Source organism: Pararge aegeria, chromosome 12 (genome assembly GCF_905163445.1).
Source record: "Pararge aegeria chromosome 12, ilParAegt1.1, whole genome shotgun sequence".
Classification (NCBI taxonomy): domain Eukaryota; kingdom Metazoa; phylum Arthropoda; class Insecta; order Lepidoptera; family Nymphalidae; genus Pararge; species Pararge aegeria.
This window is the reverse complement of record NC_053191.1, coordinates 16,546,414-16,571,350: the sequence shown is the minus strand read 5'-3', so window position 1 is coordinate 16,571,350 and position 24,937 is coordinate 16,546,414. Positions and strand designations below refer to the sequence as shown.

General features: G+C 37.2%; 1 protein-coding gene across 1 annotated transcript; it reads right to left on the bottom strand.

Moving 5' to 3' along the window:
- Window positions 1-222: 222 nt before the first annotated feature.
- On the bottom strand, window positions 223-19,567 carry LOC120627792 (fatty acyl-CoA reductase 1-like). The gene is made up of 13 exons (XM_039895822.1): window positions 19,477-19,567; window positions 14,268-14,398; window positions 13,004-13,091; window positions 12,191-12,263; window positions 11,486-11,576; window positions 10,560-10,705; window positions 8,620-8,729; window positions 7,706-7,789; window positions 6,635-6,743; window positions 4,311-4,491; window positions 2,812-2,882; window positions 1,531-1,791; window positions 223-419 (listed from the first exon to the last, which is right to left on the bottom strand). The coding sequence occupies exons 1-13, from the start codon at window positions 19,565-19,567 to the stop codon at window positions 311-313; spliced, it is 1,545 nt and encodes a 514-aa protein (XP_039751756.1). The 3' UTR covers window positions 223-310.
- Window positions 19,568-24,937: the final 5,370 nt, after the last annotated feature.

The following is a 24,937-nucleotide window of genomic DNA, read 5'->3' as shown; positions in this document are numbered from 1 at the left end:
TATCAATTATAATGGTGAATATAATTATATTGTAATAAATTGGCAATTTATTAATGTCAATATGTTAATACTGTTGCAAACAAATCTTTAAGCTAAACTAAATGAGTTGTGTAAACAATCCTATATAGGTAGGTATGCCTGGTCACAAATTTTCATTTTTATTGTATTTTAATTTTTTTCATTTCATAAAAAAAAAAGTTAAAAATGTAGCAATACTTTGAGACCTACCAGTTTAGGCTAGAGATTTGTGAACAACAGAATTGGAACCAATATTTCTCCACTCCATTAAATTTCAAACGACCTTCAAATTTCAATTAGTCGTGTTATCATAAAGATTGCGTACGAAATCAGTGCGTACTATCCACAGAATCGTACAGCCGTAGAACACGTATTTAACCAGATTCGCCAATATATTAATTCTGAAAATATAAGAAACACAACAAAGTTACAGTAAACATTATGCTTAATTGCTGTAATCTGAAAACACCGTAAAATCTATGTTATATAATTAAAAACTAAAAATTTAAAAATACCCCCTCCCCCAAACCCCCACAATATTGTGTATATTATTCTTCAAGTCCACCCCTTTTATTTGATACTCATATTGAGGGAGTTGTGGCCGCCATCTTGGAAAGATTTTCATCAAACACAGCTAAGAACAATCGTGACTGATTCAACTTACAAACGAAAAAATAAATCAAAATCGGTAAATCCGTTCGGTAAGTACGATGTCGCAGACACACACAAACACACACAGCCACGTCAAACTTACAACACCCCAGAGACAACTCTGGGGTTAATTAAGTTATAAGTTTTATCGTAATTTCTACACAAATTGATCTTTCATGAGACCGATGCGCTATTGTAAAAATTGAATTCTAGTATAAAACCCAACGTTTGCGTTTCGCAATTGGATTATATGCCGCATCGTACCGGAACACTTAATCGCTTGGCAGCCCGTATTTGGTTGTACGCACCAGACTTAGACAGTAGCTTTAGTACAAGATTTGCTACCTCGAATTCGAGGAGTCGTTTTCGTATATCAAAGTCTGTATCGTCAAAGTAAATTCGGCGTAATGGCAGTCGTTTCAGAGCCGCAAATCCTTTACTTCTGATGTTTGTTTTACAAACGTTATTTCAAAAGCCAGAACTGAATAATTTGAGCTTTAACTCAATCAAAATAAGATCTAATTTACTGCAATATGCAATCATTTCCATACTCGTAAACGGCTCCTCGATTGCGAGTAAGTAAATCTTGCTTAAGATCAGGGAGTCCTCTTCAAGGGAGGAGGCATCTTCGGGTCGTGGTTCCCCCTCCCTCCCCGTTGTCGGGGGCTCTTGTCATGGCGAGCTTTCGCGGTCGCCCCGTCTCCCCCAACCCCTCAGGTTGTTTTTGGCAACTAAACTTCCATAAAATAAAAGAAAAGTTGGAGAATGTAAGACTCCCAAATTGCTCCCACCGGGGTTCAAACTCGGGACCTGGACTAATCACCACTGCGCCACGGAGGTCGTCGAATTCAATGTTTTTACCTTCGATAGTGAACTCTGGCTTTAGGTAGAGTGTCATCCTCTTCTTTCAATAAATATCGCCTGGCCCCAATGACACAGTTTTTAATATAATCATTTAAAATGTCAACATTTTCCATCACATAGTAAAAGTGTTTGAAGTCTTCTGCCTTTATCTTTGACCGAAGCGACAAGTAGTTTTTGTTGGAGAATGTCCATTGCTGAGTGAGATAGTATGCGATAGCACAGTTAGCGTTGTAAATCCGGCGTTGGATTTTAAGCACCCTGAAAATACAGGATAATATTAGGATAGTTATTTATGCAACTGTTTTATATAAAGGGGTATTATGATAGTTATTTATGCAACTGTTTTATATAAGGAGAAGGCCGACTGGCGCAGTGGGCAGCGACCCTGCTTTCTGAGTCCTAGGCCGTGGGTTCGATTCCCACAACTGGAAAATGTTTGTGTGATGAACATGATTGTTTTTAAGTGTCTGGGTGTTTATCTGTGTATTATAAGTATTTATGTGTATTATATTCATAAAATATTCAACAGCTATCTTAGTACCCATAACACAAGCTACGGTTACTTTGTGGCTAGATGGCGATGTGTGTATTGTCGTAGTATATTAATTTATTTATTAAAACACGAATGATAATAGTATCACATGAATGTTTTGATACCTTGTTAAGAACAGTTGCATTAAGGACTTTACCTACTCACTAAATCCTCTATAAAATATGCTGAAATAGTTAACTTGCCTTAATTAGCAGCCAGTCCTAGTAACCTTTTTCATCTATTACTGAGTATAACCTAACCTAACCCCTTCTCACTGTGGGAGGAGACCTGTGCCCAATAATGAAAGAATTATTTAAATTCTTTCATTATTTTATTTAAAGTACTTCTTCAGAAAATGATTTAATTAGTTATTTTAATTTGTAAACACCACAATATAAATATAGAAGAAATATGGCGGGGATTCGAATAACCTACTTTTTTTTATCCACGCGGCGTTCTGTTATTGAAATGCACGTCAATGACAATGTTCTTTTTTTGAAATTTTTAAATATACCACGCATCGAGCAGTAAGAATGTGGCTGTCTGTAGAGTTAACCCTTTGCAGAATCGAAAAAAAAACAAAGGAGTGTTATTATGAAAGTCAACATTGGTTTTTTAATGTTGGCAATAAGCTTGCAGTTTCAGAATATTTTAGAGAGGATTTAAAGAATGGGAGTTGACAAAAATAATTTCATTTATAAATTTCATAAATTAAATTCATCCAATAGAATTATAGAATACCTTACATTGTTTTTTTCCCAAATATCCATAACAATGAATCAAGTAAAATTGCGGGTAGGACGTGTAACAAAAGTACCTGAAAACAACACGATTAAATAAGATTTTTTATATAATGACCCTTTTATTACCACTTTCATTAAATCTAGGCACAAACCTCCAGACGGAATGGGATAGTACTTAGACCATTCTATTTTGCAATCAGCAGTGCTTTTTTAATATTAATAATTCACGGACCAATCGAATTCACCTGATGGTAAGTGGAAAACCATCTTCTATAAACAGAGAAAAACTTGTAGGTGGTATTTAGACCTGCAAACACGCCTTCATACCGGAACACAGCAATTGGCGCCAGATGGCGACGCCCTCCCTGGCGCAACGGTGAGTGCTGTGTATTTCAGCAGGAGGTCCCGGGTTCGAATCCTTCCTTCTTTAAGCGATAAGGCCGCCTATTGTACCTTTTCTCCTTTATTTTAATTGTGTATTTTTTGTTAATGCTTGTTTGTGTACAATAAAGTGTATTTCATTTCATTCATTCGATTCCCGGCAGAGGCAAATTTGGTAGGTCAAGGGTTAACTTGCAGTGGAATTAAAAAAAAAAAAAAATATCCATGGCGGTTGTACTTCTCCGGACGAGCTGTCACAAAAAGCTCGACTACAACTAAAATATACTTTCTCAATCGGGTCGATAAAAAACCGACGGCAACCGAGCGAAATACAAACAAATCTTGAATAGGCACCTAGCATACAGTCCATCGACTGCAATCTCACCTAAAAAAAAAAAATACCCACGTCACCATCTAGTCCCAAAGAAAGCGTAGCCTGTGTAATGGGTACTCAGATGACTGATGTATATTTTTATGAATAATATACACAAATATTTATAATATACAGATAAACAACCAGAGACTGAAAAACATTTACGTTCATCACACAAATATTTGCCAGTTGTAGGAAAGAACCCACAGCCTAGGACTCAGAACGCATGGTCGCTGCCAACTGCGCCAATCTGCAGTCAAAGTTCAATAATATTAAACCCATATCCCTAATCTGTTCTGTACCGGAACGCTAAATCGCTTAACGGCACGTCTTTGTCGGTAGGGTGGTAACTAGCCACGACCGAAGCCTCCAGACCGGCCTAGAGAAAATGATGTAAAAGTTTTTTTTTATAACTATGATATATTATGAAAATAAAATTATAAAATATTGTTAAGTCAAGTTCTCCTGAGGATGCTCCGGTTTCGGAGTGAAACGTACGGTACAATGCCGAAGATCTGTTTGGTGTGGAGTATAAGGATTGAAGAAATTATAAATTACACCATACAGATTCTCCTCCTTTTCGCGGACTATAACAAATTAAGCTTAATTTTCATAATAAATCATGGATTTTCGCAAAGTAACGCCTGCTTCTATCCAATATAACTATGGTGTCATTGAACGATCACTGGTACACAATAATTGTAACTGCCCGACTTAGAATAGCAAAAACTTTAAAAAGGTTACTTACCCTTATAAAATAAATATATTTATTACCAGAAATGGTTCCCCCTGCACTCCAAACCATGTCATTCAATGGAAAAGACTCTATAGTCTTATGGCCATAACTTAAAATGTTCTTCGAATGTATTACAAACGCCATTGAGCCGTTACATGTATTGTAAATTGGAATATCATCGGTTGGTTCGAGTCTGGAATCATCAAGACTAAATTAAATCATCAAGACGATTTAAACGATTGATAGAAGAGTGTTCATTTTCATTTTTCGGATGGACATTTGCCGATAACCACCTGAGGGGTTGCTACGGCGTCACCGGGGAGTGAGGCGAGCGCGAGAGCGGGAGACGTCGACCCGAGGGTGCCTCCTGCGAGGACTCGGACCTCGGCTCGGTTCGACGTTAATCTGACTGTTGGTGGACTTTTGGACTAATCATTGTTTAGTCCGAACGCCCCCGTGATCGTGGTAAGGATCCACGTCCGGATGACGTCAGAAATCGGGGCCTTCGTCTTCGCCGGCGAAGACGCTGTGTTTGTTGCGTGTGTGTGTGTTGTTGGGACTCGTTGTCGGTAGTTATTTTATCGTCAGGGTCGTCAAGGACATGCTTCGGACGTCGCCGCTTTGGCTCGACGTCGGGGGCGGGGGTATAAGTGGACGTCGGGGGCGGGGGTATAAGTGGACGCCTCGACCACTAGGGGGTTGGGGTGTCGGACTGCAGAAAAGTGTTGAAGTCCCGCATTAACAGGACGTGCGCGCCGCGCCGCGTTGTATGTTAGCGAGAATCGTCCGAACGCGAATGACGTTGATAGGTAGGTGGCGCTAGCGAACGTTCGGAATAGTTACATTTACATTCCTTTTCAGTGTTAGATAGTAAGATGGAAATTAGAAATTAATATCAATAAAAATAAAAATAAAGTATTTATGCTTGCACTTTAGAATCATTTGATATACGGAACACCTATATATTCTAAATTTTGCATATGTTTAGCTAATTCGATCATTTTTATGGTGCTCAAGAGGTTCAGTTTTACAGCTACTTTAAGTGGATCATCAAATCTGAAAATTATATTTTATTAATGAAACTGGCTAAATACCAAAATTCATATATTATGCTTTAGAATCTTTAGATATACGGAACATCTTTACTTCTAAACACAATCTAATGTTTGCTACAGTCATCATATCGACCCATTAACGGCCCACAGGGCACGGGTTGGCCCCACAACGAGAAGGGGTTAAGGCCGTAGTCCACCACGCTGGCCCAGTGCGGATTGGCGGACTCCACATACCTTTGAGAACATTACGTAGAACTCACAGGCATACAGGTTTCCTCAGAATGTTATGCTTTACCTTCGAAGCAAGTGATATTTTTGATTACGTAAAAGTCAGCGTGGTGGAATACTAGCTATTGCCCGCGACTTCGTCGGCGTTTGTTTTTTGATGTGGCATTCAATTTAGTTGTAGTTCTAAAAAAAGTTAAAGTATTCAGTATCGCTAAGCCTTAAATGAGGGGTTCGCTGTTGTCCGCTGAGGAGTTCTGTCCACTATCTCCAACCAAATTCATAAGATCTACACAAATTTTGGGCAAAATTAAACACATATTACAACCTCTATAGTACAAAAATAATTATTTAAATCGGTTATAATTTGTCATCAAACACTTTCATCCCCTCTCCCAAAGGAACCGAGCTTAATGTCGGGATAAAAAGTATCCTTATTCCTTGTAACACTTCCAAGAATATGTTTACAAAGTTTCATGAGGATCGGTTAAGTTAGTTTTTGCGTGAAAGCGTAACAAACAAACTTACATTGACATTTATAATATTACACTTCTTCTAAGTAATATCGATTTTGCATGTCGTAGGTTAAATGCAAGGCGTAAACCTTCCTTTGCGTGGGCTAGATGGAAGACAAGGTATTCGGCAAATAACTTTTTATCTCGTGCGTGCAATACTTTTAACAACAAATATTGTGAGACGGACATTTTTCATGTCTAAATTGGCACGTTTAGAAAATTTATTATGACAAAATAAGTACTATAGCTTTAAAGTTTTTGTTTTTCATTTTTGTTTTAATTACATTATTATTATTTTTTCTTTTTTTTTTGTATAATAATTGCTTGCTGGGTACTTACCTACTCCTAAGCAATTGTGGTTAATGTTATCGTGTTAATATTATTGTTGTATAACCAAGTTGTGGAAACTGCATTGGTCTATGTGATACAAAAATACGGCATTACTTTTATGTATAATTATACTGTTTGTTTCCCTTGAAAAGCTAATAAATAAATAAATAAATAAATTAGTAGGGATAGGGATAGGGATAATTAAACTTACTTTTTTGTTCCTCTGATCCAAGACGCTGCTATAAAACCTTTTATTGCCAGGTCCACTGGAATGAAGTCTCCAGTTATATCAGGATCGCCGTACAGAGTACGAAGTATTCCTTAAAAATATAAAACATATATTACCAGAAAAAAAAAACATATATTAAAAATATAAAACATATATTTTTAGTTTTAAAATATTATAGCATGCTGGACACATTGTACGTTTTATGCCAACCTCCTTGGCGCAACGGTGAGGGCTGCGAATTAAAGTACGAGTAGGTTCGATTCCCGGCAGGAAGCAGGTTATGTGGAATTCCCCTTTCTAAAGGGGGTACACACAAACCAAAAAACAACCACGGCATGTCACTCTTGTTGACTTTGTTAGACGCCCGGGGAAAACCCATCCTTACCCTCACTTAAGCATAAGGTCCCGGTTTCGATTCCATTCAGTGGCAATTGGGGAGTTTATAATTTCTGAATTGTCTCTGGTCTGGTCTGGTGAGAGGCTTTGGCCGTGGCTAGTTACCGCCCTACCGACAAAGACGTGCCGCTACGATTTAGTGTTCCGGTGCGATGTCGCGTAGAAACCGATTAGGGGCTCACATCATTCTACCATACTCCCTAGCCGGTTAGCCCGCTATCATCTTAGATTAGAGATTGCATCAAGTCTTATAATGGAATAAAAAAAAAACTATTTTTTTTTTATAATTTTCTTACTAGGCTTAGCGCCGCCGCGAAGATTTCTATGCATATACTTCCTTTTTATGTTTTATATCATTATATATTAGCTTCTGATTAGGCGTTACTTACTTATCCATTGTTTTGTTCGTTGTTGGTGAAAACGGGCATTACGCATACTCATTGTAAGTGATTCTTGTGACTCTTTTTGTCACAACCCAATTTTCTTTCCATTAAAATCTGATAACACCGTAAACGTCAGTTTACACCAGTGAATAAATCATCCGACTATGAGCGTTTCAGGTTACACATTTTAGTTACATATTTAATTTCTTTTTCCGACGACTTTATGCTCAAATTGTTTCTCTTAGTACTATTATCCACGTATAAACGTACTAACCTTTTCCACTTGCTATGATAAGCCCCATCGGTCCGTTAAAATTTTCAATCCATCCAGGCATTGGTTCACGGTAACTTGATATAACTAAAAAACATTTGGATAAAAAAACTTTTTTTTAAGTATAGGAGTAAAGGAGTAAAGGATTTTTAGTGGCTTATTGGCTCCGTTCACAAGGGTAACCTTCAAGATGGCAATTTTTTTCGACTTAATTAAAACCTATCATTATACTTTGGCCAATTTATTTATTTATTTATTTATTTATACACTTTATTTGTACACCACAAATAGTAAAAAAAAACAATGGACACAACAAAAATAAACTTAAAAAGTAGGATAAAAAGGGCGGCCTTATCGCTTAGTAGCGATCTCGAATTTATCCCGTGTTACCCTGATGTATAACCTATACAACTGTATAGTTTTATCAAAATTTGCTCAGTAGTTTTTGCATGAAAGAGTAAGAAGCAAATATCCATAAATACATCCATCCGTTCTTACAAACTTTTGCATTAATAATTTAAGTATGATTCCTGACGTCATCATCGCATATCCCGAATGCATGAATGCATGAATGAATGAAAAAATTCGGTGCGAAAACGATGCCATTTTTGAATCTGAAGTATCAGTTATAAATTTACCAAATTTCAGTCGGGTCTGTTCAGTAGTTATTGCGTGATACCCATACAAGCCTTCGGCTTCGCCTCGAGGCTTCGGCCATGGCTAGTTACCATTCTACCGACAAAGACGTTCCCTTTTAGCGTTCCGGTAAGATGTCGCGTAGAAACTAATTAATATTATGGGTTTAATATAAATGCTATCAGGTGAGCCCGCTGCCATCTTAGACTGCGTTACGACCAACCATCAGGTGAAATTGTCGTCAAGGGCTAGCATGTAGTGGAATTGAATAAAAGACTTACCAACAGAGGGCCTCATGATGACCAATGGCAGTTTTCCTTTATATTCATAAACCACGTTTTCTGCCAATTGTTTAACGAACACGTACGTGTTAGGCATCTCACCTATATATCTGAAAAAAGGTTAAAATACTGATAGACTAGACCTCGGCCTCCCTACGTTCCGTCCGTCGGCTACGTACGTTTTTAATTTACCTAAGCAATTTAACTTGTATATACAGGTATATATCTATATGCACCACCTACCTCTCTTTTTGAGCTGTGTTTTACGCCATTGGTTGCCTGGAAGAGATCGCTATGTAGCGATAAGGCCGCATCTTGTATGACCTTTTTGTTAAATTTTTATTTACAATTTTTTTATATGTAAAATGTGGTTAACAATAAAAGTGTATTCATTCATTCAACTTCACTTGCTTTAACGGTGAAGGAAAACATCGTGAGGAAACCTGCATGCCTGAGAGTTCTTCATAATCTTGTGAAGTCTTTCAGCGTGGTGGACTACGGCCTAAACGTCGTCGTCGTCGTCGACGTCTCACACTGAGAGAAGACCTGTGCCTTGTAGTGCACCAGTGCACCAGTTGATAATGATAAACATAGATACATAGATAGATAAAGATAGAAAATATTGAAAACAGTAAAAGAAAAAAAAGAAAAATGCGCAAAGGCGGTTTTATCGCTTTAATCGATCTTTTCCAGACAACCCTTAATGAAAGAAGAAAATAAATGGCTATGGAAACGGGACATGCAATAAAGTAAAAAAAAAAATACTATTTGCTTTTAGACTCACTTAGATCATGAGCAACAATTAAATTTATCATGACACGAACCAACTGCCGCGGCACCCCTTGATAGATTTATTATCTTAAAAAAAATTCAAACATGCTTGGAAATTTGAGAATTCGGTTAATACCCATCCCATACCCATTGAGATAAATGAAATTGCTGTACCTACTGGACAAATACACACGAGCAGCGGCCGGCTAAAGTTGTATGAAATTCCATATGTCGGTGGCTTAGCGGCCAAATAAAGTACGTGCCTAATAAGCTTATATGTTTCATGTTATTTAAAAATGGAATGAGCTCTAAACTCCGAAACATAGCAACCACGGAGGTAACTTATTAAAGGAGCTATTTAAATTTCGAACTGATTCGCAAATAGAAAGTCATTTAAAAAATTCTCACGACATCTCACAAAGAGGAGACGGGGCCAATATCACCTCACGTGCTTATGTTTAACCTCTTGGGTTTAACTTGTAATTTTCTAATTTCACCGCTTTAACAGATTATGTTTTCACTAATTAAGATTTCTAAAGATGACCTTGCCGCTATCTTCTCCATCTACGTAGGTATACCTCCCCTCCGCAAGTAACCTCCACTGTGTAGTAGTAGAGCTTTTTCTGCCAGAGCTTATCAGAGGAAGTACTATTACCATGTATTTTTGCAGCTAAGCAGCATTTTGCAATGTTGTGTTCCGGTCACATGACGCTTAGAACCTACGCATCAGGTTGGTGGACACAAGGTTACACGTTGCTGGCCGTGTTCCTTGAATGCCCTGCGAAGTGTTGCGCGCACCAGCAGGTTGCCCATTTTCTTAATCCGTCAATTATTACATGTCAAACATTTACTTACATAACTTAAATTAATTTAATTTCCGTTTGAATTTTATATCATCACTATTCTTTGTATAGTATTGCAGGTATTAAGTTTTAAATTTTGCTTTGTTATTTGATTAGCTTTTAGATTATTTTAATTAAGCATGCTGTGGTCATTTCTAGAAGGTTTCAATCTCCTGTCTTTCTCGTTTATTTATGTTCTTCTCATGTTAACGTCATTGATTGTTACCATTTAAATGATCCAATAAAAAAAATAAAAAAATATTACTATTAAAAAAAATTATATTACTCTAGAAAATATGAAAAAGAAAGCTGGGACTTCGTACTCACTTGGGTGTCAGGACGCTCAAAGTATGGTCATCCATAGTCTCACAAATCTCCAGCGTCTCCCTCCAGTTACTATGAGGGAGGTATATTATCTCCTCTACGGGATCACGGTTGCTATTGCAGTACGAGGTCGATACGTGGACGAAACACTGGAAAATACAAGTTTTACATTCCACTACAAGTTAACCCTTGCCTTCATTCTCTCCTAGTATCCCTTACTTATAGTATAAATGCAAAAGTAATAATACTGATCATAATAATAATTTTTATTGACCGCAATTTGTGAAGCAATATAATATATAGCCATACATACCTGCCAAAGAATACTGACCGCTGGTTTTCAGTACAGACACAAGTGTGTTTGTCTGTTTGTTTGTCCTTTCTTCATGCCCTAACCAAACAACCAATCGATTTGATATTGCCATAGAGTTAGTTCAAAGGACGAAAGTAACATAATCTACTTTTTATCCCAGCAAAACAGACGGTTCCCACGACTGTGACAAATGTGACAAAAAACCGTAATAAAAACGGACTTAAAAAGCGAGTTTCGTTAGGGCATGAAGGAAGTACATACAAACAAACACACTTACGCATTCATAATATTAGTTGGGACGGTTACATTTTTGTATTACATAGTATTTATGTGCAAAACATTAACATTTGAGGCTGAAATAATCATAATGATTTTTGTACACTAATCTTGGCAGGATAATGTAGTTCCTGTATTATGCTTTACATCTGTATTTATGTACTATTTTTCAAGCAAAAAATATAATAAATAAATAATATCTTAAAAAGAAAAAAAATATAGTTAATTATTATTGGATAAAAAACTGTCTTATGGTGAAAGGATTTTTAAAAAGCGTTTAGTTTCAGTGTAGTGTGTAAAACAAAATCTTTGCTCTTTATATAAGCTAAGGCTAACTTACTTCTAAATTTTTCATATGTTTAGCTAATTCGATCATTTGTATGGTGCTCGAGAGGTTCAGTTTTACAGCTACTTTAAGTGGATCATCAAATCTGAAAAATATATTTTATTAATGAAGCTGGCTAAAAACCAAAATTCATAAAGGTTAGGGAAATAATTTGGAGCTTTGCATTAATCATTAAAAGCTGAAATTCTCTTTGTATTCTCACCTAATCGTTACAGAGATGGCTCTTAAAGTCCACCAATCAGTAATAATTTGCTATAATAAAAAAAACTGACTACGGAGTAACAATGCGTAGTCGGTGGCCACCATAATTGTGTTGATAGTGGTTTACCAACTATTAATGAAACCGCTTAAAACCACCTACGGCCTGTGAGCTTAATGGAATATGTGACCGCCAAGCAGCATAGCTGTTTTCCGGTCTGAAAGGTTGTCGGTATTACATGGCATGGCTTGACATGGCATGACATGGCTTAACACCTTAGGTCGAGGGACATGGTATTACATACAATGCGATGTGTTGCTCTGCTTATAAGCAAAGGTGGTCTATCTTCTTTTTCGTTCATATAATAGACATAATTGTGTCATGGCCTGCATTTTAACCCTATTGGTCCGGTAAATACTAATATATACTAATGTATGCTAGGGAGCCTCCTAATTATTTTAAATCGTGCATTTGTATATGTATTTTTCTTTGAGTCTTACCTCACGCTGGCAGCAGCGTTGAAAACAATATTTGTTTGATTTACCAGCATTACTCTATCTTCCTCAGACAAACCTGTGAAAAATATACGTGGTTAACAACAACGTCATCGACATCCTGGCAATGGCCCATAGCTGGGTACGGTAGTTAGAATCTCTAGGTAAAGGGTAAGTTAAAACTGTTTCACGTGATATTTTAATTGTTAAATAAAAAACGCACATAACTCCGCTGAACGATGTCCTAATTCACTGCAAATAACTTGACTAGTCCTATTTCTCTGCAATCAACAGAAATAGCTTACCTAGTCCTGTTTCACTGCAATCAACAGAACTAGCTTACCTGGTCCTATTACACTGCAAATAGCTTACCTAGTCCTATTTCACAGCAATCAACCCAAAAGCTTATCCAGTCCTATTTCACTGCAATCAACCGACATATCTTACCTAGTCCTATTTCACTGCAATCAACAGAAATAGCATACATAGTCCTATTTCACTGTCATCAATAGAAATAGTTTACCTAGTCCTATTTCACTGCAATCAAACAGAAATAGCATTCCTAGTCATATTTCACTGCAATCAACAGAAATAGCTTACCTAGTCCTATTTCACTTCAGTCAACCGAAAAAGGTTACCTGGTTATATTTCACTGTGATCAACAGAAATAGCTTACCTAGTCCTATTTCACTGCAGTCAACCGAAAAAGGTTACCTAGTTCTATTTCTCTGCAATCAACAGAAATAGCTTACCTAGTCCTGTTTCACTGCAATCAACAGAACTAGCTTACCTGGTCCTATTACACTGCAAATAGCTTACCTAGTCCTATTTCACTGGTGTCTCCAGCTATGAAGAATACTTTGGATTCGAAAGCACCAGGTCTTTCTTTGCGGACACGGTCAAAACACTGAAAGACATAATAAAATGATAGATTGTACAATAAATTCTATTTCTTCATCAAAAAATAGGCTTAGGCTGACCTAAGCCTATGTCTGAGCACGTGGTCCCAGTTTAGCTGGGTTTACAGTGTTGAGACGAGCGGTCACTCGCGTTATTAAAGTGTAGGTAGGTCGCGTGGATTGCATGTAATTATTTTATCAATCGGGACTAGTTTCTATACTGCTTTAGGTACGTTATAGATTTACTGTGCCTATACAGTATACCTACTGCTTGATCATAACAATTCGATTTTGTATGAAAACTATTACAAGCCTTCTATTAACGTTGTATTTATAATATTATCACTTTTGTTTTTTTACCGTTTAAATCAAATTAAATCAAAATTCCTTTATTTAAAGTAGGCGTAATATAAAAACTTAAAACGTCAATTCTGTCCGTTCGTAGTGGCACTACCACGTGTTCGTAGGCTTATTCTACCGCGAAGAAGCCGCCGAGAAACTAAGCAGTTGCACTTTTAGAACATCAGCATTAATGGGCGTACCCAGCTTCTGGTCTAGGGGCGGCAAGTGAGATCTTTTTAGGTCAGATCGTCTGTGGCTGTTCTGGCAAATATTTTTTAGACAACGCTATTGAAGATGAAAGACCGACACGCGCATAGTATTTTAGCCACCTTTATAATAGATTAAAAAATACATTTAATTTTGCGTGTGTTGTTAGGGCTGTATCTGATTTCATTCAGTAAAACCTATGGCAATGGGTTCAAAAATTATTAGCGTTTCGGTTTCACAGATAAGTCACAGAGACAGTAAATAATGTACCTCTAAAGCCTCTGAAGTATTATTTCGGTTTTCATTCACACGTTGTATAGTTATGTTTTCTCCGATTTCATCTCTCACAAGATCAAAAAAAGAATGTAAAATTAAAATTGATGATGTTGTAAAAAAGCTGCTGTATTTCTTGCCAGTCTCTTCTCGGTAGAATCTGCCTTCCAATCTGGTGTTAGAGCCACTAATGCTTACAGAAAGTACCCCATAAATTAATTTTGAATTTGAATTGCATTTATTATAAATCACGTTATTTTGACCATTTTTTAGAGAGACCGTAGAAACACAATTCGAACTCAGTAAGTCAGTAAGTATAGAGTGTAAAACTAGAGTACGTTAGAGAATGTTAAACCACTTACTTTGGTAGCAAATAACTGAGCTAGTCTATCTTTGGGCTCAACTCCCTTCTTAGGTCTTATCAACAGATATATCCTATCCAAATCTGTGCATGAGTACAATAGTTTTTCTAGAAGAGCTTGCCCCATGAAGCCTGAAACACAAGAAACAATAGGAAAGAATGATTAACTCGCCTGGTGTTAAGACATTTGGTAGCCTTGTAATAAGAAGGAAGGGCGATATTTGGTGTAAAATACGAATGATCCTGTAAACAACAATTGGGAATTTGACCTCGGGAATTTCTGACAACGGTTTTTTACACATCGGAATCGTTTGTTTTTCTGGGATTAACCTAGGAGTAGCCTTCGTTACTCTTCGTCCTTTCAACTAAATCTATGCTAAAAATCGAGTCGAAACACTTTCGCATTTATAAAATTGTATTGATAATACCATCGCAGTTTTTTATTAAAAACAAATTTATTTTTATCCGTGAAATCTATATTGCATGCCATCTAAGGCGGATTGTTTGTCCTTATATTTTATCTACCAACAATGTAAAACCAATCTATACTTATAATAAATCTGTAACTGGAGGATTTCAGAACATTTAATATATTTTGAAAATTCTAGTAAGCAAATAGGTAGGGCTTAGGTGTGAGCTACTACCGGGGTCCACAGGTGGCGGATAGTGGAAAAGCCGTAAGATATTACGGTTAGCTGCTTCGGTAGTCCCCGACCACCCACCGGCGGGGTTAGAGGGTGTAGCTGACAGCCCTTAGGAAAGGTTCCTCAATAAAATACTACAAAGACCCAATGAAAACCCTGTGGCATGGCGAGTCAATGCCGCCAGTAAATAAGCATTATATTCCTTCCACTGTGGGCAGCTGCGCAGGTGGTAGACTGAGTGAGTGGGAGCTAGGTAAGCCTGTACAGTCACAAGTCATATTGTTGTTGTATGAATCCCAGATTCAGAAGGCAGCAAGCAGCGATGTGGAAGGCCACGGAAAACCACCACATTATTATTCCCAGGAAAAATCATTATGGCTGAGACAAATATAAAAATGGCCCTCAGTCCCCAGCAGACCTTAAATGGTCAGAGGGTGCGAAGAATCTCCGGGTCAGCTATAAAGATCGCAACTTGGAATGTCCGTAGTTTATACGAAGATGGTAAACTGGAAAATGTCATACAGGAAATGAATCGATTAGAGCTTGATATTCTTGGTATAAGTGAATTAAGATGGGTAGAAAATGGCATATTAACTTCTGGTGATGCTACAATTTATTATTCGGGTAGCAATGATAGCAAACATCACAAAAATGGTGTTGCTGTAATTGTTAAAACTGCTCTACGGCCGACGGTCAAAAGCTTTCTTCCCATTTCGGACCGCGTAATGTTGCTACAACTTGAAGCTAAGCCATTTAATATTAATATAGTTCAAGTGTATGCACCCACGGCAGAAAAGTGAAGATATGAGACATTTTATAATGACATAGGTACGGCAAAGGTTACCAATGAAGAAGTCTTGCGACGAGTTGGTTGTCAGCGCGAACTTTGGAAGACCGTCAAAAAGAAAAAAGTTGCTTATCTAGGACATGTGCTTCGGCATGATAGATACAGGCTACTGCAACTGATAATGATGGGCAAAGTTGCTGGAAAGAGACGCATCGGTCGCAAGAGGAAGTCTTGGTTGCGCAACATAAGGGAGTGGACTGGGATCGCGAGTGCCACCCAGCTGTTTAGCCTCGCGAGAGAAAAGGAAAAGTATCAAAAACTGACGGCCAACCTTCACTAGTTGGAGAGGCACCTAAAGAAGAAGAAGGTACGGCAATTAAAGTTATTAAAAAAGCATGAATTAACAACCATCATGGGTGACTTTAACTCCAAAATTGGACAAAGTCCAGTGCCCGATGTCGTCGGAGCGTTTGGGCTAGGCGTCCGAAACGATCGGGGGGATAGGTTGGTGGAATTCTGCCAGGAAGGTGAATTCGTGGTTACTAATACTTTCTTCAAATTACCGCCTCGAAGACTGTATACTTGGCGATCACCAGCGGATGCCCCGGAGAAGATTGTACGCAACCAAATTGATTTCTTGTTAATCAACAGAAGACATAGAAATAGCATAAAATCTGTTAAAACATACCCGGGAGCCGATATTGGATCTGACCACAACCCTATTGTGGCGGTAATAAAAGTCAATTTAAAGAAAATCTGCCGACAATCTAGAAATACCAAAATAGACCTTGACAAATTGAATCTAGTCTTGAATCCAAAAAATTACTTCATTTAGCTGTTAACAATGAAATGTGTAGGCTAAAAGAAAATTATAACATGGGTTTTTCAGACGAGGAGCAAGCATGGCATAAGTTTAAAACAGCAATATTTAAAACACGTGAAATTATTTTAGAGTCATCGAACCAAAATCGTACGAAGAAAACCAATTGGATCACGGAGGAAATCTTAGATTTGATGGATAAAAGACGGGAAAGTAAAGCAAACCAAGAAAATTACAAATTGTTACAATTAGTAATACGGAGTAAGATAAGGCAGGCAAAGGAAGCATGGTATGGTGATTTATGTTCAGTTATCGAGGAACTGGATAAGAAATTTGACTCGTTCAACATGCATAAGAAGATTAAAGAGTTAATAGCCCCTAAACACCAAGGATATTCCCAAACAACTCTTGTTAATAATGATGGCAATTACACAACCTGCACGAATGAAATACTAGTTACTTGGGAACAATATGTAAAAGAACTCTTTCATGATACGCGGTGTGATCCGGTCGATTTCATTTGTAAAGACGCGGGACCAGCCATTAAAACTGCAAAAACAAGAAAAGCTGTTGGTCCCGATGAGATACCAGTTGAGATTATTAAGGAAATTGAGGAGTTTAACCAAGATTATCTCGTAAAGCTCTTCAATGCTATTTATGACTCTGGTAATATTCCATCCGATTGGCTCAAATCAACATTTATCACCTTACCAAAAATCAAAAATCCAAAGAAATGTAGCGATTATCGCACTATATCACTTATGAGCCATGTTTTGAAGCTGTTCTTGAAAGTCATTCACAACAGAATTTACTCAAAATGTGAATCACAATTGTCATACACCCAGTTTGGTTTTAGAAACGGGCTAGGTACGAGAGACGCACTTTTCGGCTATCAAGTGCTGGTACAAAGATTTTGGGATATGAATAGAAATCTTTTTGTCTGCTTTATCGATTATGAGAAGGCCTTCGATAGAGTGCGCCATGTAAAATTGATGCAAGTTCTTCAGAAGATAGGTTTGGACTTCAAAGACTGCCGATTCATAAAAAATCTGTACTGGAATCAGAGTGCAAATATAAGGGTGAACAGAAACTTTGTCTTCTTACATCGAGATAGAAAGAGGCGTAAGACAAGGCTGCATTTTATCACCATTACTATTCAATTTGTATGCTGAAGCTATATTTTCGGAAGCGCTAGATAACATTTCAGACGGCATATCAATTAATGGTAAGACGTTAAATAACATCAGATACGCAGATGATACCATATTAATCGCGGATAGTCTTGAAGGGCTTCAAAACATAGTCAATTCTGTAGTTTCCGTTAGTGCTGAGTATGGTATTAACATCAATACCAAAAAGACGAAATTTATGGAAATTAGCCGAACACCTGAGCTAATCAATTCTTTGTACCTTAATGGTCAGGTTCTTGAACGGGTATCCAAGTTCAGATATCTAGGCACAATGGTTGACGACAAAGGGGATCATAGTCTTGAAGTACGCTGCAGAATAGAGCAAGCACGCAACACCTTTTCTAGACTAAAAAGAGTTCTCTGTGACCGAAACCTAAGCATTGCTCTTCGAACACGCATAGCGCGGTGTTATGTGTTCTCTGTACTCCTATATGGCGTAGAAGCTTGGACTCTAACAGAGACCATGTCCAGGAAACTCGAAGCGTTCGAGATGTGGGTGTACAGACGTATGTTAAAAATATCTTGGACAGATCGTGTACGGAATAGCACTGTATTGCAGAGAATGGGTAAGGTTCCAGAGGTACTCTTAACAATTAAAAAAAGAAAGTTAGAATATTTTGGTCATGTGATGCGGAACACCAAAAAGTATGAACTTCTTCAGCTTATCGTACAAGGTAAAGTGGCAGGCAGAAGTAGGCCTGGCCGAAGATGAATATCATGGATCAAAAATCTACGACAATGGTTTGGAAAGAGCACCAAATCATTATTTAGAGCAGCGGTGTCCAAGGTAGAGATAGCCCTAATGATTGCCAACCTTCGTAAGGAGACGGCACCCTAAGAAGAAGAAGTAAGCAAAAAAAAGAATTGAATTGAATATAAATAATACAAAGAACACAATGAAAATTCCTTCACTTCTGTACATTGTTGTACGAAAACCTCGATTATTCTATACGTACTCGACACCATCTGCGCTCAAATGGAAAAGTGAGGATAATGTTCTGTGGCATACGTATACTGTGAAAATAGTGGAACACAAGTAGACTGCTAGTTATGGCTTAGGTGTTAAGCCACATACACCTGTACTGTAAAGTGTAACGTCTACAAATAGAGTTAAAAAATTCTTCAAATTATTGTACAACAAATCTCAATGACCACTAGTAATTAAAAAATAAATAAATAAAAACTAACAAATTATTACTTTTCACACCTTTTAATACTTTTATATAATTTTTCCTTTATTTCACATTACAGACACACATTATATTTAATTTTTGATTTTAGATTTTTAGTTTTTGTATTTCTCGATGTAAATAAGCTTGTGTTAATGAAAAAAATATCTTTTGTTTGTTAATATATATTATATTTTATGTTATTGTCCTTTTTATGATTATTATGTTATTGTTTAGCCGCGAGAATTCAGTGACGACGAAGATAATGGAGTTGGCTGAAAACCAGTGCTGCGCGTTTTAGTATGCAGCTATACTGAGCCAGCTCCATTGTCACACATTTATGACACAAAATTATTTATACTTTAACAATTTTATGACACAAATGTAACATTTTACACAAATGTAACATTTTATACAAATGTGTGACGATAAATACGATTTTTCTTTCTTTCTTTCTTAAAGCATTGGTGCCCTTCACCGGAGGAATGCTGCGTGCAGAAATAAGCAAGGCGTTAGGCGGTAGTACTTCTTCGGACGAGCTCTGACACAAAAAGCTCCACAAACTATTACTAACAAACTATAGTGGTAAATGACACTTACCTGTGCCACCGGTAATGAAAATAGTCTTGCCCTTGTAATATTCGGGTATAGTGGGGACATCCTCCAAGTCTCTGTCTTCCAGGAATGTCATCTTAGGGCTCTATAATAATAGGATTAAAAAGTACAATACAATCCTCTTACGATCTATTATGAAAATTAAGCATTATTTGCTTTACTCCGCAATAAGCAGGAGAATCTGTATGGCGTAATTTATATTTTCTTAAATCTTTATACTCCACGCCAAACAGTTTTTTGGCAATGTACCCTCAACATGTGACAGTATAAAGATTGAAGGAATTATAAAGTACACCATACAGATTCTCCTGCTTTTCGCGCAGTATTGCAGATAATTCTCCTGCTTTTCGCGGAGTATAGCAAATAATATATCATGGAATTCCGCAAAGTAACGCCTGCTTCTATCCAATTTCCTAACGATCGCCCTGAAGCAGCGGCACTCCAGCCCCGGCAGGAATAATTTTGGAATTTATAATTTCAGATTTTTTTCTGATCAAGTCTGGTTGGAGGCTACCCTAGTGAAGTTCCGCTAAGTATTAGAAGATTAACAAAAAACTTCCATAAATACTATAACAAGAAGAAAAAGAAGAAGAAATACAAACATCAAATCAAAATATACATAAAATGAAAATAATACAAAATCTGTATGCATGCATAGGCAGCCTTATTTCTGCAAGCAATCTCTTACAGGCAACCTTTGACAGTAATGAACAGCTGCAAGAAAGCGGAATAGTTAAAATGTATATACAAATAAATATTATAACATAAACATAAATATAAACTTTAATAAAAAAAATATATTAAAAGAAAAATAAACATACTACATATTTACATACATTTTAAAGATTAAAAATATGAGTACATAAAAAAAAAGTGTGTGCACTTATGAACACGTGTTAGAAGTTATACTTCTTTGGCGTAACAATGTTTCAAAAATTTTATCTTTCGCCTTATTCTTGTAGAAAAAACGACAATAGCAATAGAAAAAAGGAATTTAATGAATTGAAAGTTTTATTATAACCCATAATGGGTTATAATAAAACTTTCAATTGAACGAAGGTGTTAAATAAAGTTTATATAAATATCACAAATAAATACATATCACATACGTAGATATCCTTACTTGGTTGACTATAGCTAACTTCAGGGTGTTTTGTGACGGTGTGCGCACACCGTCACAAAAATTTACGCGCATCGTAAAAATTTACACTCATCATTTTTCCCTAACGCGCCAAAAGAAGTATAACTTCAAAAATACAAATAAAAAATTAGTCACAATAAAAACGACAAAGAAAAAGAAGACATAATTTTAATGCAAAAAATAAACCATTTAAAAATCTTACTAAAGTAGTCAGTCGTCCTATATTTTACTATCAATGCGTTAGTTGTCAACATGAGGCACCCTAAATTAACTACCGGACTCCACAGACAGTCTTATTAAAAAGGTCATTATTATAATCACATAATTAACCAGGCTAATTGTAACAAGCCCATTTTATAATATTATCATTAGTCAAACTTTAGCTGTTGAACGCAACTTTATCCGCGTTTTTTAAGTTTTTCATAATAGCATTTTTTTACGTCGTTTTGCTTCACCGTTAAAGCAAGCAAGTATATATTGTGTGTGTATAAGTGTGTGCCAGGATTCGAACTCGAAATCTTTACGGAGGCATCTCTCAGATCGGCGATCAGAAAGGCGAATTTGGAACGTATACCCAACATTTCTCAAAATTACCGTCATGGAAACGTTTTCAAACGACTGTGATTCCGAAGCTGACCGACCCTGTATACAAACTACAAGCCCTTATCAGCCAAAGGTGTGTCAAAACAAAAGCACACCAACCAACGTATGGACAATGCATGGAAAATAGACGAGACTTCCGGCAACAAGTTCCTTTAAAGCTCTGAGAGCAGTCAGTGTAAAAGTTAGGGAGAACATCCTTCAGATGCCAAAACCTTGAACGTCTTCGCCAGTCTTTGACGGTAAAAAGTTTATTTTCTTAAATTTAACTAGCAGAAAACAAAGTGGGGTCATCTGATGCTTAGAAACTACCATGGCCAGTTAACATTTGGCAATGTCAACCTCTCTAATCACATTGACCCAAGTATGTTCAGAAACATTTTCTATTTATATATATTATATAAATACTATATTTATATTAATATAATAAATATAAATGCAAATTGCAGAATCGGAAAGGTCAAGGAATTTGTCTATCCGACCCTTAAATAACTCCACATCGTAGTAAAGGATTCACATTAAAGCGAAAGATGTATATATATTTGCTTACATAAATAAAAACAGATAGGTATTTATATCGAAATGACAGACTAACACTCCAATTCTTATCATATTACTATATTATTCTATGCGCGTAATAATTTGACACTGGCCATGAACGTATTAGCGAAGTTTATAAATTATTCTGACCAGAAATTGTTTACGACGCGCCCCGTTATGCCGTCGTTTATTCTTTGTTCTAGTAGTTAACATTTCCAATTATGGACTACGAGGTCCTGTGTTCGACTACCATCATTATCATCATCGTTAACCAATGGATGTCCACTGCTGGACATAGTACCTGGTCTGTGCCTGGCCTGTTTTTGCCTGGTATCTTATAGGCAGTTCCTAATAACACGGGATTGTGCCGCTGGGCTCCTTGCGAATCGCTTGATGTCATCCGTCAAACTCGTGGGGGGGTCTACCAACGCTACGTTTACTAGTGCGAGGTCACCATTCATACAACTTGGGACCCCCACAACCATCGGTTCTCCGAGCTATGTGTCCCGCACACTGCCACTTTAGCTTCGCCGAGCTATGTCGGTAACTCTGGTTCTTCTACGGATCTCCTCATTCCTGATTTGACCACGAATAAATGCTCTGAGCATAGGTCCTTCCCGTCGTCCGCCACTACGCGGGTTTGATTACCGAGTCTGCTCAAAATGTAGACAGATCTAGCAGTACCAGTAGGTTGAGCTACGGTACAAGATTTGTTTGCTTTGGCTTGTACTCCGGAGAACATATTTTGACATCTGTCCTAGTTATTATCGCTTGTATGATATGGTTTTTTTAAAAGTCTTCTATGCTCTAAGACCGTATCTACTGTTAGAAATTCAAAATTCAAAATTCATTTATTTCAAGTAGGCCTAGTTTATAAGCACTTTTGAAACGTCAAGTGAGGCTGTTTGTAGTGACTCTACCACCGGTTCGGAAGGCAGAGTCCACTGAGAAGAGCCGGCAAGAAACTCAGCAGATTGCTCTTTTTCAACATCATTTTATAGTTTAACAATCTTTAGAATTTTTCTGTTTTGTGAGAGATGAGAGCGGAGTGGCCTGCTTCCAAGTAGCCTTGTCGTTAAGGAATTCATCAATCGTGTAGTAACCACAATTTGTTAGATGTGTTTTAATATATTGTTTAAACTTAGGTAAAGGTAGATCAAATATTACCTTCGGTATCATGTTATAAAAGCATATATACCCATCCCCACAAAGGATTTCTGTACTTTTCTCAGACGATATGCAGATATCACTAATACGAAAGAGAGACGAGGCTTGTGCCCAACAGTGGGACGTTTATAGACTGCGGATGATGATATATTTTACACTTAAACACAGTCTGCCAAACTATAATACGGCATTGACGGCCAACTGGCGTGGGTTGGATTCCCACAACTGGAAAATGTTTCTGTGATGAACATGAATGTTTTTCAGTGTCTGGGTGTTTATATGTATAATATAAGTATTTATTTATATCTATATATATAAAAGAAAGTCGTGTTAGTTACACCACTTATAACTCAAGAACGGCAGAACAGATTTGGGTGAAAATTGGTAGGGAGGTAGCTTAGATCCAGGAGACGGACATAAGATACTTTTTATCCCGTTCGACAGCGTTCCCGTGTGTCTTGACATGAAACGTCAGTCACTATTAAATGCGGTATAACAAAAAAGAATCAGACTTGGAATAACAAAACGCAAATGATACCTATGTAATTGACGTATAGATGACAATTTGATATTTGTAAGAAATCAATATTCAAACTATTTCTATTAAATAAATAATTAACAATTATAATGTACTGATAGTGCCATTGCCAATTCGTATAAACAGTGAAGTGAACTATAAAACTCGGTATGGTTGAAAATTTGAGTTTTGAAATAAATTTTTAGGTGAATTGAAGTGAAGTGAAGTTTAATTAATAATGCCGCGGGAAAGACGATCGAATCTTTCCCGACAAAGCCATAAAGTTGACATAACCTAGGGATTCTTATACTGGCCAAATGCGGATTTATAGACTTCACACGCCGTTGACAACATTATGGAGAACTCTCAGGCATGCAGGTTTCATCTTGATGTTTTCCCTTCTTCTTTCCGTTTCAAGCAAGTGATATTTAAATTGAAAACGCACATAACTCAGTGGCCGGGGCTCGAACACGGTCTGCACGGAAAGAAAAGCCGATACCCTACCTACTAGGCTATCAGCGATTCTTTATTTAGGCTGCGATAGTCAAACAAAAATAGGCAAAGTCAAGAAAACTACGTACACAGTGAAAGGTAATGTTTTTGTAAGGTTGCTTACAGGTAATTCTTACTTCTAATACCAGTGAGTAGTTTAAACGGCAACTTACTATTTATTACCTGAGTAATCCAGTCTTTTTTTTTATATACCTACTAAAAATTTACGGACTAAGCAGATGGCCCACTTGATGGTAAGTTGAAACCATCGTCCGTAAACAGAGCGACATGCAAAGGGCATACAAGGAGCACGTCCTGCTTCATGCCACCCGGTGTCCACCGATATGAGGCTTTTCGAAGTAATTTTTAACAGTAGGAACTACTAGTTTAGGTTTGTTTGCTGCTGATTGGGTTGGATGAATATAAGACTTTTTCTCTTTATAGCTGTTATCTTTAAACTGTTCTGATAAAATATTCATCTTTTATAACTATTAAGGCCGTCTAACCTAAAAAAAACCGAGTGGAGGGTCGAAGCTCTTCATTTATTGCTTTGAATCTGTAGGGACACATGCATAGCGCAACACGACTCCTGTTGCTGACACAGCGAGTCGCCCCGCCGCGCCGCGACCGTTTATTCTAATAGGAAAATTTTATATTTTTACACGAGTTGCAATCGGTACACTGCGCTGTACACACGGCAAACACGCAGATTAAATAGAGTTACAACAAGGGAAGTAACTTCTTTATGACCCCTTACCCGAGCTCCTAAAAATCTAATCCCCCATCACAGTAAAAGACAGTGGCAGATGAAGCTTTCACATTATCACTATTTCATCATCATTATAATCATATCAACCCATTTCCGTCCACTACAGGGCACGGGTGTCCTCCTACAATGAGAAGGGTTTAAGTCAGTACTCCACCACGCTGGCACAATGCGGATTGGTGGGCTCCACCTTTGAGAACATTATGGATAACTCTCAGGTACG